Source organism: Aulonocara stuartgranti, assembly GCF_965226115.1.
Source record: "Aulonocara stuartgranti genome assembly, chromosome: 3".
Lineage (NCBI taxonomy): Eukaryota > Metazoa > Chordata > Actinopteri > Cichliformes > Cichlidae > Aulonocara > Aulonocara stuartgranti.
The window spans coordinates 3,847,621-3,865,540 of record NC_138941.1 but is presented as its reverse complement, the minus strand read 5'-3'; the positions used below and the strand labels follow the sequence as shown (position 1 = coordinate 3,865,540).

Sequence of the window (17,920 nt, the reverse complement as noted above, 5' to 3'; positions counted from 1 at the left end):
TGGTTTTGTTCCCTGTGGTTAACTCTGAGCATCAGTATGGTGGGATTTATCCACTACATCCACACCACTGTGGTTCAGTGTTGTCCTGATGGAGTAACAGCAGCCAGTATGATCCAGGCTTTAGCTGCTGGGTCTCTGTGTGACCTCTCAGACTGTTTAACAGATCAGACACAAAGAGAATCAGAGCAGCTCTGTTCTTTAAAGACAAACATGAACCCACTCAGGTCACACTTTCCCCACAGATATGAGCATCACTGTCCTCAAACAGCAAATGACCAAGTCGAACATTTGGATCTTTTCTCTTTCATTCTTTTCTTTTTAATGAATCTTTGTAACAATCTGAGGATGTTTCAGGTCATATTTATCCAGGAAACACAAACATGTAAAGGAGTCATCACAGCTCTCTGACCTCGTTGCTCCAGGTTCACCACTGAAGTGTGGAGGTCGAACTTTGGACCGGTCACTCCTCACAGACGGACAGCTGGACCCTGCAGACTGTGACCTCTGACCTCTGCAGACACAAACATGATTGAAGCAGCTGTGATCACACAGACTGCAGATAATGCAGCTGTTTCCTGTCAGTAACATCCTCTTAGATTAGAGTTCAGCTTTTTACAGGAAAACTGGACAAAACTGATTTTTGTTACAAACTCATTTTCATTTCCTCTCAGCTCACAAACACAGTCAGACAATCAACCAGAGTCAACACTGATTATAATGTCAGTGCAGAATTATTTCTGTTACTCAGTGAGTTCAGCTCTCTGACCTCGTTGCTCCAGGTTCACCACTGAAGTCTGGATAATAATCTTTGGACCGGTCACTCCTCACAGACGGACAGCTGGACCCTGCAGACTCTGCTCTGTCCTCCTCTTCCTCCATCATCATCTTCAGTCAGTCTGAGAGGTAAACCACAAACACTCAGTGAGTTCACATTAACAGGAGGAACTGAGTTACAGTCGCTGACCTCTGACCTGTCATGTGACCATGAAACCAGGTCAATATGTCTGTAGGTTCAGTCATCCAGGTCATGTGATCTAAGGAGCTTGGAGAGAAAAGAGACGTCTTTAAGTTTCTGGAAGACGTTTCATCTGAGAAGCTTCTTCAGCTATAAAACCAAACGGTGGAGAGTCCCAGATATTTAAACCTGAGAGGGAAAGAAAGCATGTCGCTGACCCACCACTGATGTTATTTCAAGGAGGAAACTGAGAGCCTTTGCACCAGGAGCACAAACATCAGCTCCAGCAATGATCCACTGATGTGTTTTTATTCCATGTATGAATGTTGTTATTGACAGAGATGACGTTTGTGTGTCAGTGATGCAGTGACTGTTGTTGTTACCTGTACAGGCTGGTTAGACTCTATGAAACAGATCATACAGATCTCTGCATGTTAGAAGAGACTATTAAAGGTCATGAATGAGACAAAGGCAGGGAGGCGTCCTTTACAGCTAAACAGCAGAGTGAGAGAACAGCCAGCACCTCTACATTTATCACATTATACAGCACATGTATGATACTGACAGGGATGAGAAGAATTTAGTGATTCTGATCCCATCATTGATATTACTTATTGATTCTCAGTAGCTCTGCTCTGACAGTCACCACCATCACTGAGCAGCATATCAAAGACATTTGTGCACATTAACTGCATGTTGTGGCTCAAATGTTTGTGCATGTTGGAGGCATTTCCTCTTTGTTGTGATCAGTGTTGGTCATTACTCAAAACAGTCATTATTACACATATTACACAGAACACTTTAATTAAAAGTAATGGAGTACGTTACTTCATTACTCCTCATAACATTACTTTGATGTTACTGTGTAAAATGAACAAATGAGCATGTAACAACATAAAGCTGAGGTACAGCCCCACACACCAACACAGATCCTGATGAGGTCACGTGATGTTTCTCTGAGTGTTTATGAACACAAATCAAAGATGAAACAGCACAAAGACACTTCAAAGTGATTCTACTGTAGAAACATGAACAGGTAGAAACCTGCAGCCTGACTGCTCATCACTTTGTTACCTGTTCAAGTTCAGCAGCAGCAGCTCACTTTATCACGGTGCTGGTCTGGGGTCAGTGTTTACTCAGCTTTAACCTCACTCTGGGTTCTAGGTTAGCTTAGTGTTAGCTTAGTGTTAGCTTAGCTTAGCGTTAGCATGCTGTGTGCTAGCTCAGCGTCAGAGCTCTGCAGGTGTCTCGTGTGTAAATATTAATCACAGTGACAGTAAAGGAGGTAAAGGGCTGTGACGTCATCACGTACGCTGCGTCCTCTGTGGGCTCTGAGTGAACTCAAAGTACAAACTACAAGTACACAAACACGAACGTAGCTCAGAGTGGCGGACACACTCGGCCTCGTTGGTCCAGCTGTGAGTCCGTTACCGTGAACTATGGAGCGGCAGATTTGTGCTGAACTAAGCTGCACACAGCTGATGTTAGCCAGGAAACATTACACACTGACTTTAATGGAGAGACCGGAAATACAAACACACACAGTTTGTTGTGTGAAGAAATCAAACACGAGCTGAACAAACAGTAAAGTTCCTAAAGACAAACTGTTAAAGGAGGAAACAAAGCAAACTTACAGTTTCTTCACACACCAACAACAAGCTCCACTCCACACCTGGACACTAAACACGGACACACAGGTGAGCTGCTTCCTGGAAGGAGGCGGGGCTCCACCTGAAACTCAGCACAGGTGGGAGGGGCTCAGCTCTGTGTGTGCTGATGTGTTAACTTTAAAAATATGCCGTCTGACTGCTCAGACTGAGTCAGAGTAAAGTTCACATGCTGACGTGTGGAGACATGAAACCTTGTTGTAGCTGCAGGTGTGAACACACTGATCCCAGATCAGCTCTGCTGTATTTGTAACATGAACATTTCTGCTGCAAAGCTTCAAATGTTCAGCATGTTTCTCTGTTTCCAGTCTATAGATCCAGTCACACTTTCTACCTTCACCTGTGCAGTAAAGACTGAGAGCAGAGCTGAAAGCAAGCGTCCAATCAGTGAGCAGCATCAACACCTGAGCTTCATTCAGACTCTGTTATTGAAGATGTTGTTGGTACAAAGTTCATCTGCTGCTCACATGAATCCATGAAAGATTTATTTCACTGATGTTTCTTCAAAGCTCATTTCAACCTGTTGAAGTCATGAATGAAAGTGCAGACTGAGAGTGGATCACATGATGTTTGAGGTGTGTCATGTGACATGTTCAGTATTGTCACACATGTCTAGATTGTCCCTGATATCATAACTGCTCAAACACTGATGATTATATTTGAAGAATTATTCCTGATGGCAGCAAAGTTTGAATGGAGCTCTCTGTCTGTGCTGATTTGTCGCCCTCTGGAGGTCAAAGCACAAACTGCATGATGTCACTGTAACCACCACAGTGACAGGAAGTGTTTTTATGACTGAAACACTGAAATGATGCTAACGGCTGTCGTTAGGCTCACTGACAGCAGTGCTGATGTGTTCATGTCAAACACTGGCTCAGGTCAGACTCCTTCATCCTTCTCCAGCGTGAGGCCGCCCTCAGACCCACAGGAGCTCTGACCTTTGACCTCCTGACCCTAACCATTTTAGTCTTGTTGCATCTTTAAATGCAAATCCATCCAAACTGTAGCCGAGCAAAAGAAGCTGGAAGCTGTTCTATGAATGATGTTGTTGAAGGAGCTTGGAAAGAAAAGCGTCTGGACTTCTTTAAGTTGCTTGAAGAGGGACATGGACGTCTTAACGCCCACTCACATCCTGGGACATTTGATCACAGGAAATCACATGATAGGGTGGGGCTAGATCTCACAATGGGTTCACCCAAAACCTTGGCTGATTGAGACCCACACCCGTTCTCACACCGTGGCTCGTGTGATTAGGTAGAGGATCAACAGGGGCTCCGTGTCCCTGAATTTAAACTGAATCTAAACACACCGTGCACAATGCCAAGTTAGATAATGGTTAAAAGAACAAGATAAGAATAAATAAAAAGATAAAATAAGGATAAGAAATAACTTAAAAAAATAAAATAAAAAGATAAATAACTGCAAATAAGTACAAATAAGTAACTGAAGACACGTGTGGTCTGCAGATGTCGATGTACATGGATGTACATGGAGTTTAATGTGCAAAATGAACTTAGTGTGCAAAGTGACCTGATGTGCAAACTGCAGTTTGAGGTCGGTCAGCTGTTCAGGAGTCTGATAGCAGTGGGGAAGATGGAGTTGTTGAGTCTGGATGTTCTACATTTCACACTTCTGAACCTTCGTCTCGAGGGCAGAGGTGTGTCTCTCCTCTGGACTCTGTGATGGTAGCTGCTCTGCAGAGAGGGCAGCGGGGTCCTGATGATCTTCTCCACAGTTGTTATCACTCTCTGCAGGCGTTTGCGGTTTGCAGTAGTGCTGCCGTACCATGCAGTGATGCAGCTGGTCAGGCTGCTCTCCACAGTGCAGCTGTAGAACCTGCTGAGGATCTTGGCCAACATACCAAATTTCCTCAGCCTCCTCAGGAAATACAGCAGCTGCTGAGCCTTCTTGACCAGCTGTGTGAGTTTGAGTCCCTCACTGACTCAAACTCCTTCAGTGACACTTGCAGCCTTGCAGATTAGTTTGCTGATCCTGATGCATCTCTGGAGCTGATGCTGTCCCCCAGCAGACAACAACAACATAGATGCTCTCACTAGTCCACTTTACCCTCTAATCACATCTCTGACATCTGCAGGTTGCTCCATAGAGACTCTTGTGCAATGCCAGGTGTTTGTGTTTGTCTGTAGGTACACATTAGATATGACCATAGACGCACACACACAAGTGAACACAGCAGCACAGATGGTTTCCACCTGCTTCCCTCTTTCTTCACACAACTGTGAGGATGATGAAGAGGTTTCAGGACGAGGTGGTCAGCAAGCACAGGATAAAGCAGGGCCATGAAACTCTCTGGTGCAGCAGATGTTTAATCAGACTCAGCTTTAGGCTTCTTTTCCCACCTGGCAGCAAAGTAACAGCTTCACTAATGTGAACAGTCACAATGTTAAACGTTTCTATATCTTCATATATTTTTATCTGTTGATGCTGCAGAATAAAGTCTGTTAACAGAGTGCAGGATGTGTAGAGCAGGTCCAGCTCTGCCTTTACTGTGTCCACTTTCATCAGCCCCTGTGAAGTGACACAGAGTGCATGTGTGTCTGTCAGCTGTTGTTTGTTGTGAAGGATGGAACAAATGAACACACACTTTTAGAGAAATCTGAAAAAGCAACACGTGCTTGGGCTCCTTCTGTGCTCGTCTTCATTAATGCTGATCTTTCTTTCCTGTTTGTTCTTTGGCACAAGCTTCAGTCTTTTCTCCCAGGGCTCCTTCACACTTAGAAACACACCTACATTCATTTATACACAAACATCATGAAACAAAGGCTTTGTAAAAGAGGACATGAGATCCTCTCTGAACAGCACATTCATATCAAACACAGGACTGAACAGGATATACTGAGTCTGTGCTGTTTTCATTGTTACTTGCTGAGTATTTTTCCAGTGTTTGAAATGTGACTCAAGTCTGATTCTTCTACTGTGTGTGAACTCTAAGCAGCTGCATTAAACAGCTGCTTTTCAAACCAGGCTCAATCCTATGACTCTGTGAATGTAAACTTTTGTCACCTGCATGAATAACAATCCTTGATCTAGTCAGGACTGCAGTGCTCCTGTGATCCCAGCTTATAGATGGAGGCTAGCATGAGAGGCTCAGCAGCTAAAGCAGCACACCTGGGTCTCCCAGCCTATTAAAAGCAGCCCTTTGCTTCACCTGCTTCACTAAACATTATTATTATTATTTAAGCAAAGTGGTGTGATTCATGTAGGCATTGCTGTGTGACAGGAGGACTTTTCTTGAAACAGCTCGTGTGACGTGAGCTGACGTAAAAACAGTGATGTTAGCTTGATTCTCTTGGCTAAAACTATTTTAAAAAGAGGGTCAATCATGCAAATCTGCCAATAGAAGCCAAAGTTACAGCCCCTCAGAGTTTAAAGAGAAAAGGCCCGTTTCCAACACTCGGTTGTGCAAAGGGAAACAGGCCCACAGTGCCTGAGTGTGTGGGTAATTCTTCAAATAATATTCAAAAGCAAACATTTTTAAGCATGTAAATAAAATTCAATCATTTCTGCTCTTCAATACCTAAGAAATGAAAACTGGCAGATGGTCCCAAAATGTGAAACGCCTGGCTATCTGTGCATTTAGTGCTGCAAGTTTTCACTGTTTACCTTCAGAAGCATAAATCTCTGCACAGATAATGTTCATATGTGGATTCCTGGTTTTCTGCAGTTAATCGTGACCCAAAGCGTATTTTTAAAGTGGTTCCAGGCAATAAAGTCTAAAAATAAATACATCTACTTCCTTTTTCTGTGTTCCAGCCTCAGTGACTCTGACACAGTGCTGTAATATTTACACCTCTGATGAAAGCAGAGTTTGTAGTTGCAGAGAAATACTCGACTCATTTTGGGCATTTACGAGCAGGAACCTCAGAAAGCCCCTCGCTGCTTCACTGGTTAAGAAGCAAAGCAAACATTAGTTCACAGTGATGTTAATTAAGGCCCAAAGTTTAGGAACGAACGTCAGCACTTCACTAATGAATGTAATGCTGATTCATGTGCTTGTTTTGTAATGTGCATGTTGTGCGTTGCTATTTCCCATATTCTTTGGCACTGATAGATGAAGAGTCTCAGGCAGGACCGAGGCTGCCAGCTGCTGACAGTGAGCAGGGAGAGAGCAGCAGAAGCTGGGCAAGAGCAGGGCACCTTCAGCCCCCTTCATCAGTCAGAAATCATTTGGGTGTCTGTGTGAAATGTCTGATTTTTAAAATCTTTTTGTAGACATATTTATTAAATGTTTAACAATTATATAGAAGAAAGACAATGTAAAGAACAAAACATGACAAAACCAAAATGAGTTGAAGTTATGAACTGTTTCTGAGAGACAAATAACACCAGGATCCTTTTTGTGTAGCTGACAGCTGGTAACTGTGCAGGGGCGGGTCTAGCAAAGTGTTGCCAGGGGGGCAGGTAGGGCATTAACAGGGAGAGGGGGGCACAAAGACATACTTTTCTTTCTTATTCTCATTTAAAATGTCTCACTTTTAATAAATAATTATCTGAATCTTACAACAAACGTTTCCATCTGATGTAAAATGTATAGAAATCCATTATTGTACATAGTCATTTTTTAGGGTGCCATCATAATTTCTTCAGAAGTAAGTACTGCATATGATGCCAGTGTTTCCCACATTTTCTAGATTCTGCACCAGTACTGTGTGTAAAATGCATCAAAAAGTCCGTTTGATTCTTTCTCACCTTCCTTTCACTTTTTAAAGGTCGCCATGTTAGAAAACATATTTTGCCCTGCCGTGCTGTTTATTGATGTGGCAAATGAAAGGTTTATGAAAACATATCTAAATCTGTCATCAGTAATCAGCAATGATCATGTCTCACCTCTAGTCTCTGTCTTAATGTCAGGTTTCCACCGTGTGTTGTAGATGTTCAGGAGGTTAACTCGACCAACAGTCTACTTCCTGTTTAGAATAGCAGGACAGGGAGGATGGTGCAGGTTTAAGTTTATTAGACTGATGCATGTATACCAACAAGACAGCGTCCATCACTGTGACAACAGCGTTTGTTTTCATTCAAAGGCTTCATGGTTTTTCCTTTAATACCTGGGGGGCCGGTCTCCAGTCAAAATGCCCGGGACCATTTTTTGTCCCAGTCCAGCCCTGGTGTCAGATCTGCATGCAGTGTCAATGAGACGATCAACAACAGATCAGACAAAACACTCAGGCGGACACTCCTCTGTAGAAGGAAACATGGAAAGTGTGAGGTAATCAGTGCACAACATCACTTTGTATTTCAGGCTGTTTTTATATAGAACTTCAGCACCAATGTAAAAGTTCTGGTTTGAGGAAGATGAAGAACATTTTCAGGAAGGATGCCGTCTGCAAGCAGAGCTGCTTGAACCTCAGCGCTGAGGTCCAGACTACTTCCTGTGAAGCCACGTGATGTAAATCTGCTGCTGTAACTTCACAGTTTACTGAAGCTAAATGCAACGTTACCATATAATCTGTTTTCAACAAAGGTTTCACTCCGTCCGGTGTTGATGGAATGATTCAGGCCGTACTCGTCAGGCTTCCCGTCGACCACACGCATTTCAGTCACAAACCCCGTGACTGACAACAAGGGAAACAGCAGAAGAAAAGATGTGAAAAATACTGGATGATGATGATGGAGGATTAACCGCGGTGGCTAAACTGTTTCCTGTCTTTGTGGGCGTACTCACAGGGAAGTTTCCAGGCACGTCAGTCTTGGTGGCTAAAGTCTCCATTTTCCAACATGTATCGCTACAGGTGCAAAGACACAACATTAATCATCAGTGTAAATATTTTAATGCTGTCCAAACGGTGTTTGCTTTGTCTGTCCTCTCGCACTCACAGAGGAAACGAGGACGCCACCTTCAACCCATCTTCAGTTGGCTCAACCATGGCCGGACTTCCTGTTGGCTTTGTGACAGCAAACCACTTGAAATGAGAGCAAACTGCAGTCAAGCACCACTTACAGCAACCTGTGGACACGCAAATGGAAAGCACTGAGAATCATACAGAAGCATAAGAGCTGTTTATTGTAACACGTGTGTGTGTGTGTGTGTGTGTGTGCACATTAATAACACACTGATGTATGTTAGTTTGATTTATGCTATATCTGAGAAAACAATTGCAGAATTTTACATCAAAGTTTCCAAAGCTGATGTTTTGTTGTTCACTCTGTTTTATATTCATATAGTTTGTTGTTTTTAAATCAGTGGACAAAATAAATATTATCACACAAAATCCAGGGTGAAACATAACCAAATAACCTAAATGGTGAAGTCATTATAGAAGTACATGTTGCAAAGGTCAGCCTCCTGTATAGACTGCTAAACTGTCTGGGGGGGCCCTGCCTGTCCTCGTTGGATAAGCTCCACCCCTTTTCCATAAGACGGAGACATTTGTATGAAAATAGATGGGCAGTAAAATAAAAAATAAAAAATATTATGGATGACTCTGTAAATCAAAGTCGGCCTGAGGCAGAAGCAGAAACCATGAGGAGCACAGCACCACTCCCAGAAGGGCACGAAGTGAAGCCATAGCTGCTGAAGAGTGAAGACGTGATGATGGAGGAGATCATAGATGAAGATCTGCTGCCTGCTGACTCTTTATATAGAAGAGTGAGACTATCTCCCCACCAGCAGCTGCACTTATACAAACCCCAGGTGCTGGGATGGCTTTGAACATGTGACATTTTCTGCAAACACATGGACAGTTTCATAAGCACAAAGATTATTCCTGCAGCGGCAGAATCGTATCCACTGTGTGAGAGGTGAACGTCAGACAGTTCTTAGAAAATGTAGTTTCTCTTTAAGCTTTAACGTCTCTTTTACCCCCATTTGTCTAAAACTACTTGACAGCCCTTCATGTCAGAGGTTTATTACCTGTGCAGGATGGAGCACATGGTCTCAGTCAGGCTGGACACGATCACTCCTACAGGAAGTAAATGTGATTTTATTTCACCTGTGAAATGATGAAAAACAGCAGAATAGCTCACGCTAACAAACGGGTGTTGAAATGTTTCATTTTCTGCTGTTTCACAGGTCAAAAAGGGCGTCGAAGCAAACTGAAGCTGAGCTGCTGCTGCTGTTGTAGTGCAGCATCTGCTGTGTGCTTCATCAGAGAACCTTCTGTACACAGCAGACAGAGGCTGCTGCCACTGAAGTCCATCTGCTAGAGAGCTTTAAACACTGGTTATTGAAGTGGCTTTGATGATACTGATACACAGTCTTTGCTGCTGTCACAGGACAGGGATCCACCAGGGAGTAGTTGTCAGGATAAAGAGCCTTCGCTTCTCTAAATATAAACTGGATACTTGTAGGAAACTTTGGGAAGCAGCATTTTTCCTCATATCGTCTAAACTGAAGTTAGCTCAGGTGCTTCTTCCATACTTGCTCTGCAGAAAGCCAAAGAGTTTGGAGCTCTGCAAACATTTGCAGCACAGCTGGATGTTTGTAACTTTGGTCACCTCTGTATCATCCCTCAGATTCTTTCTGCACAGCTTTGAAACCATGACAGCACGAGTGATGCTGAGGAGACGTCCAGTTTAAACAGACCTTTATTCCTGGAACACAAACACATGAAGTGATGCTGCTAAAGAAGAACATTTAATCGCACTAATGAATCAAGCATCTGTTTGTCTGTCAGTCTGTCAACAGTTCCTCTGATCGACTTCAGACTTGGTGGGTATTTTGTTTTTGCAGCGGTCAAAGTCGATCAGCGTGTTGCTTTGTCTGCTGTAAATCTGCCTGTACAAAGGGAAACATGCATGTTTTAGATGCAAACTCACAACATGGCTGCATTTTTGTGATTATGTGTATTTTATATTGATTTATTCTATTATGTTTTGTATATGAATCTTTACAAGTGTGTCGATACAAAGGCTTGATTAAAACAAAGGTCTCAGCTGTGCTGTTAGGGATGCTCTCATATTTGTTTCAAATGTAATAAATCAAAGGATTTCAGGCTTTTCATCCTTTTTATTTGTTTGGTTCTAACAGCAGCTGGATAAAAACATGCAGGTGATGAATATAATTGTGTGATATTATGAGCATTGTGAATAAAGAAAGAGCAGAGATAGTAAAAAGGAAACAGGTGATGGACGTGAGATTTTCAGAACAAAAGCTCCTCAGTGAGACGATCACCTGGACACAAGGTCAGGCAGCTGGGACTCATCTAGAGAGCAAAATGGAAAAGTGATCTGTGCAGAACATCACTGTTGATTGCAGTTATTTACATCAGACTTCTTCTCTGAGATAAGAGCACCGTTTGTGGGAAAGATGACAGTATTTCCAGGCTGGATGCTGTTTGCAGGGAGAACTGAATGAAAGTCTCCTGCACCTCAGCGCTGAGGTCCACACCTGTGAACACAGATGAGGTCAATCTGCTGCAGCACGTAGAGCTTTACTGATCAGCAGGTTCAAAGGATTCAGCAGAGCGTAGAGTCAGAGCTAAATGCCACATCACCATAGAGTTTGTTAACAACAGCTTTCTTTGCCCTTTGTCTCGATGGACTGAATCAGGGATACTCGTCATACTTCACCTCAACCACGTCACTGAGAGACCCCAGCCTGACACAGCAGCAGAGATGATGAAAGCAGAAACAGCAAACAGATGCTTCAGTTGTGTTTCTCTCTGTGTGTGCACTCATGCCCACTTGTGTGTGTGAACTTTCCACGTACCTCAGCTTGTTTCTCCAACATGAGCCATCAGGGCTGAAAAACATCACTAACACATGAATTCTTTTTCTTTTTGTTATCACCTGTGATCATGTGTCTCATGTTTCTGTCATTCACCAGTTCTTGTATAGTTACGTGTAACTAGACTTCTGTGGGACGTAAATGATTGTTTTGTATGCAGATCTGTACAAAGGATGTAAACACTTGATTACAAAGGAGATCTCAGCTGTGTTGTTGTGGATGGACTTCAACGTATTTGTTAAAAAAGAGAATAAAGCAAAGTGTTTTAGCTGTTTGGGAGTTTTTGTTTGATTCCATTCAGTTTTATTTCTATGGAGTCAAATAATAAGAAAGGCTCTAGAACAGCCCTGAGTTTGTCCAGGTGACACTCCTCTGAAGAACAAAGACAAAGAGGAAGAAGGGGATTCGTTTTCAAGTCTTGTTTCTTTCAAAATAAAAGCTGAAATGTTTTGGAAGCATGATAATATTTCAGCCAGGATGCCGTCTCCAAGGAGACCTGCACCTCAGCGCTGAGCTCCACATCACGCCCTGTGAAAGCACAGATATAAATCTGCTGCAGTGAGAAGAACTTTACCCAACACAAGTGTAGAAGTAGACATTTGACTTTACCTACAACCTGTTAACAACAAAGCTTTCATTGCCTCTGTTGTTGATGTCATGTAGGACTAATCATACTTCACATCAGCCATGCACACGTCAGAGGATCTCCAGGCTTTCAGTAATAAAGCCAAGCAGATGATGTGAACATAGCAATAGTAACACATGCATCATAATCAGCCGTATGTGTCGACTATGTGGCACCTCAGTCTTGTTGGCATGAAGAAAAGTTGTGTAACATGTAGCATAAGGGCTGCAAAGACATCATGTAGACAGCAGTCGTCTGTTAGTCGTAACGTATCTCCTGTTAAAGAGTTAAATGTGCGTTCTCCATCTCTGTCCTCTCACAGCTCGCCGTACACCAACTCCAGCTGTGGTAACCGTGGCTGTGCCCATCAACACGCTGAAGCTGAGACGCCACCCGTCACTATGGCGACTCCAATAGGGTTACCTGTCAGCTGTGGACGCATGAAAGGAAAACAGCAGAAACACAGACATGTTTACTGGAACATTTCCTATTGACAGCTTCATGGAAAAGTGGGTTTAAACACTTTTCTGTTTTATTTTGTTTATTTATGGATTTATTGTGAAAGGAATTTCAAAGGTTTAATTTGACCTTTCCCCTGTTTTTCATACAGACTGGAGACGAATGGATGGTGCTTTCTTTGTTTGTCTAAAGATAATGAATAAAACTCTACAGACATCTTAAACTACCCTCCTTTCTATATATTTTGTTATATAAATGGAAAGTATATAAGACACAAACTGAGCTCATATGATACTAAGGACCCTGGAGGTCAGTCCACCTTTATAATTCAGCACAGCCTGGAGTCTCTTAGTCAAGCTTGTTTGTGTTTTCTGTGAGGAAGTTTTCAGCAGCAGCTCTTTTCTTGGATGTTGGTTCCCTTTGTTTCCATCCTCTGTTAAGATGTTTCAGTAATGTTGAGGTCTGGGGAGGCCAATCCATGGCTGACGTCCTGTGATGCTGCATTAGCAGTTTGTTCATAGTGAAAAATGAAGCCACTGCCAATCAGACATTTGCACAGTGGATCAACTTCTGATGGTACTGTCCTGAATTCCACACCTATAATATGTTTGCACATACTGATGAATATGTGCAGCTGATTTTCAGTCCAGTTCCTGTGTGACAGACGCCAGTCTTTCTGCCTGTGTCCTTCCTTAACAATAGAGCCATCCTTCCACTGAGACTGTTTCTGATGAGGCTTCACTGAGCAGTAGATGGATCCCTCAGCTCATCTAATCGTCCTATTTCTAACACATGACTGTCAGAAACTGTTAATCTGCTGCAGCTCTTTAACTCCTCCACTTCTTTTTTTGTAATCTCTTAGTTTCCTCATCTTTTAAGGTGGCACTGCACACCAGATCCAAAGTCAACATGCTGTTATATAATGGAGTTGAACCTGTAATGGAGTTTGATTTAAACCAATCAGCAATTAAGTGAATGATGATGAGCAAAGATGGTGGAGGTGGTGGATGAAGACCCGGACAGCTGTGGTTGGCTCCTCGTATAGAGCAGAGTGAGGTTGTGTTTGCACATTATTATAAAACCATGTTCACCATATATTTTAGCTGCAGACAATAACATGATTTCTTTGCTGTGGTGATTTTATTCCACTTTGGTAAAATGGAAAACCATCATTTCTTGCTGTAATTCACACATTATTCCAAGAGCCTCAACACAAGCCTTGTAGTCCGACCATATATAGACAAATCAATAGTTGTGTTTGTAACAGCTCATGAACATGAATCGTTCCACATTACTTTAAAATCATTGTAAACTAAACTGGAATAAATGAGTGTTTATATATAGTTTTGTCTCAGCTGTTCATACACAGTGTTTCAGTTCTTATCAGAGTCCCACCGTCTCACTGTGGTGAACCTTTAGCTCTGTTGGAAGCGTGTTGTTAGACCAGGTTTCCCTCATTTAAAAATAATCTCTCATTAGAAATGGACATGATGTCTAAGACATAGAAATGCTTATTATGGGTTCACTTGATGTCACTGAAAAGATGCACATGGATAACGTGCAGGCCATCCAGCTCCGAGGTTTATCTCCTCACCTCGAGTCTGCGACACTCTCTCCGTGTCCTCTCAGATAAGGGCGCGCACATTTCTGCACGATCTTCTAAATTACAAAGAGCGATTCACAAAACAGAAGCTCACAAAACACTCATCACAAACCAAAAATGGCTCCACTGAGCGTCAAACTGTCACCAGAATTACTGATAATCTAAAGACTCACAGAACTCATTTTGTCTCATTGTGTCTTAGTTTGAGACATAAGTGCATGATCATAATACTGTGTAGTTAGATGAGACAGAGCTGATGCTTGCTCTTAATTATCCTCTTCATGTTTCCCGAGCCTCAGCAGTGGAAGCTACCATGGATAGAAAGACTATGACTCATCTTAAATCTCAAATCTTTGTCTCCAAAGAGCTGCTGATGTGTCCGATATGATCCACAAGCTTAAACTAGGATTATAAGTGTGTGCAGTGATGTGTGTGAAACCTCTGAGGACTCACACGTGTGTGCTTCAGCCCACACACACATATGAAGCACTGCGACCTCACACAGAAGTGTTTTACACATCCAGCCTGAATCCTGATCATTTCTACAGTTTATTAAGTTCAGCTTCACCTGAACATCAGTGATGAAGCTGCTCTGACTCCATCACAGCTCACAGCTGTTGGAATGAGTCAAACAATGAAGAAGGTTCAGAAACAGCTGATGATTTTACAGAAACATGATGCAAACATGAAAATGGACACATGATTTTTTATTAACAGACACCGTTTATGTTTCACTGTGCATGACGTCATCAACACTGACACCAGGGGGCGCTCATCACCAGCCTGAGGAACTGTGATAATGGGGGGAGACGCAGTGTTGTGTGTACTGCAGTCGGACAGAAGGAAAAACTTCCTCCTGAAAACATTTTCATCCTTCCCAAAAGTGTTTGAGTCAAATGTTACAAATATATAAATACAATAAAACACAGGGTCTTACATAAAATTAGTGATGCAGTTGTGCACTGAGCACCTTTCCAATGTTCCTTCCTCAGATGAGTCCAGCTGCTGAACACATTAACATCTGTATGTAAATGTAGCCGAGAACCAACCTGAGCACTGCTGGGAAAATACAAAGGCAACCATCAAAGTGCTGTATTATCTTATTTATTCTGAATGTTGACTTAGATCCACACCACGATTTATGAAACTATAGAACTAAAATAACAACAATCGTCTGCTTCTTTAAAATTTCTTTCATTACATCAAACCAGTGAAAACTGAAAAAAACAAAGAGCTGTTAGCATGTTCAGACCAACTTTGAGACAGAGACTGTAAAGTTCTGCACTTTAAATCCTGCCTGTGTTCCTGCAAATGATTCACACTGAAAGTATCTTAGTTTAGTATTGAGTGAGCCACAAAGCAGCCTGATAGCTTTAAAACAGGAAAAGTAAATGAAATTGACAGTTTCAGTGTAGCTGGATCTATTATTGGGGGGTCATGACCCCCGTAACCCCGCCTGGTCCTGAGGTCAAATCCACCATCTTTGTTTCAGAGCTTCATGTTCTCCCGTGTTTGTGTGCGTCCTCTCCGGTACTCCGGCTTCCTCCCACAGTCCAAACACATGCAGTTAGTGGGGTCAGGTTAGCTGTGAGTGGTTGTGTCTCTGTGTTATTCCACCTTAATAAATGACTTCCTGTTAGCATGAAGTGCTTCTGTAGGACTGATGTCATTTTCATGGTTGGATCATTTAAATGAAGCTGGACTCAGATGCAGTAAATAAGCTGATTGATCATTAATGAATAAAGCTGGTCAAACACATCACGTGGACACATGTGATTGTGTGTTGTAGTATTGATCCCAATGCTGGTATCAGTCCTGGATCAATAACACTGGATGGATGCGTTCAGCATGGAGCCCTGAGCTGTGTTACAGACAAACATGGAAACTGACAGGTCTGTGTCATTCACAGTCTGTAACACTTCTAAACAACAGAGGCTGACCCAAGTGCCTCAGAGCCAGGCACGCTCACATCACAGCTCTCTAAATAAGCCAGTTTCAAAATAAGAGCTGAAAGCTGTGTTTGCTTGTGTTAGCTTATTATTGTGGAGACTAACATTCAGTGATCGTGTGTTCAGACTCATAATGATTACTCTCAGAAATCCTGATCTTTGTATTTACTGTGTGTTGGATCAATAACTGAGATTCATGGTATCACACAGCTGTGCTGCTGCTGATGTCAGCACATCTGGAACAATACGAGGTATCTGCTAGCAGACTGAGCAGGACGTGAGACCTGTGGACTGTTTAAAGCTGTCCCTCCACAGCTCACTCAGACCTGATCCACACCTCAGTGATATTCTCTGACTTCCTCAGTAGAGACAGAAACCATTCAGATCTGGGACCATCAGCTGACTGATGATGTCACACAGACTGTGTTTTTCAGGAACAGTGATTCTGATGTGAGCCTGCTAGCTGACAGCAGACCTGATGAAAGCACATGTTCACATCTGTGAGGACAGACTGGACTCTTTGACTGCACCTTGGTTCTCCTCAGAGGTCTGTACAGGAGCATGTCCACCCCCACTGAAGATCTCAGTCACTGTGAAACATAGAAAGCTGCTTGTGTGGCCTCTGCCTCACATGTAGATACAGCTACAGGTTTCTCTGTCAGTCAGACTGAAACAGTGTCCTGATGCTGCATCATTCAGCTCTGTGCCCCAGTCAGCATCACTGGGAGCTACCAGTGTTTCTGCCCTTTTCCTGTAACACTACACTCAGCACAGGCTCAGCTGGTATCCAGTGTTGGACTTTGGCTTCAGCTGCTGTGATAGATCCTCTAACATAGATCAGCTCTGCTACATGTTGTTAGATAAGTGCAGCTGCTGTCATGTCCTGATGTTTCTCTGGCTCAGCAGCTTCTCCATCAGAGGTTCACATGGAGCTGATCCAGTATCTCCAGTAACTGTGTTCTGTGCCTCACTGGTTCATCCTTCTGTCTGTGTGACGTCAGTCAGATGTTGAAGTTAAACTCTGTAATCTTCACTGTGTCACAGAGTTCAGTGAGTCCCGTTATTCACAGTATCAATCAGATCATCAGAGAACAGCTGATCAGCAATCAGTGGTGCCAACAGCGCCTCCTGTGGTGAGAGGATGCAATAATGCAATGTAGCATTTTTCCACTCAACACTTGCAGTCATGGAAACTGTCTGTTGGATCTGTGTGACGTTGCTTTCTTGGTTAGAGTTCCTCACAAATGTCCAGATGATTCTTCTAATGAGGCGTCGACCATGTTTGCAGCTCTTTGGAAGAAAACGTCGCCCTTTGCCATCCTTACTTTTCTTTGACTTCTTCAAATGCAGCTGAACTCCAGCTGGTATTTTCTTGGACTTTGCAGCTGTTTCTGGTCATCAGTTCATTCCTGCAAACCTCTGAAGCTGAACAACAATGATGCTGCATTGCTGGCTGATCCCAAAAGGTTGATTCTGTTCATCTGGACGTTTTCAGAAACGTTTGCTCACTGATCAGGTGACTTCTTCAGTCTCAGCTGACTGCAGCTTTACAAGCTTACAAACAGCACATTTGCACAATGACTGAAAGCAGCAGCACCTGATATATATGATACTAATATAATACATATACATATATAATCCATACTAATGATGAAGGAACTGAGCTCACAGTCCATTGTTCATTCAGTGAACTACTCAGTTTATTTTGGGCCTCAGAAATGCTCACTCTGTTTGTACATCACTGTCAGCAATAGACTCATTCTGCTGTGTGGACAGGAACACATGTGACATCACTTCCTGTTTGTTTGTGACTGAAGAGGAAGAAGTTTACAAGGAATCATTTAGAAGAGTTTCAAACATCAACTGATTGAATCCATGAATCTGAAAACGTGTTTGTGAGTGAAAGAGACAGACATGTACAGACTGAACTATCTGTTCAACAGTCAGAGTGTTTCTGTAACAGGAGACACTCT

General features: G+C 42.7%; 3 protein-coding genes across 3 annotated transcripts in view; all 3 read right to left on the bottom strand.

Annotated features, from left to right (window-relative positions):
* The window catches only part of LOC309697027 (uncharacterized protein), a gene marked incomplete at its 3' end in the record, with an annotated part of 45,587 nt that extends 42,928 nt beyond the window's left edge, over positions 1-2,659 (bottom strand). The window contains exons 1-2 of the mRNA XM_082518657.1: positions 2,590-2,659; positions 767-896 (exon numbers count right to left, since the gene is read on the bottom strand). Coding sequence (XP_082374783.1) covers positions 767-885 — 119 coding nt within the window. The 5' untranslated portion in view covers positions 886-896; positions 2,590-2,659. The remainder of the gene's footprint in view (positions 1-766; positions 897-2,589) is intronic.
* The window catches only part of LOC309700452 (protein NLRC3-like), a gene marked incomplete at its 3' end in the record, with an annotated part of 173,109 nt that overhangs the window by 53,773 nt on the left and 101,416 nt on the right, over positions 1-17,920 (bottom strand). The window lies entirely within an intron of this gene.
* LOC309697022 (neoverrucotoxin subunit alpha-like) overlaps positions 17,598-17,920 on the bottom strand; it is a gene marked incomplete at its 5' end in the record, with an annotated part of 1,085 nt that continues 762 nt past the window's right edge. The window contains one exon of the mRNA XM_082518647.1: positions 17,598-17,920. This exon is cut by the window's right edge and continues 544 nt beyond it.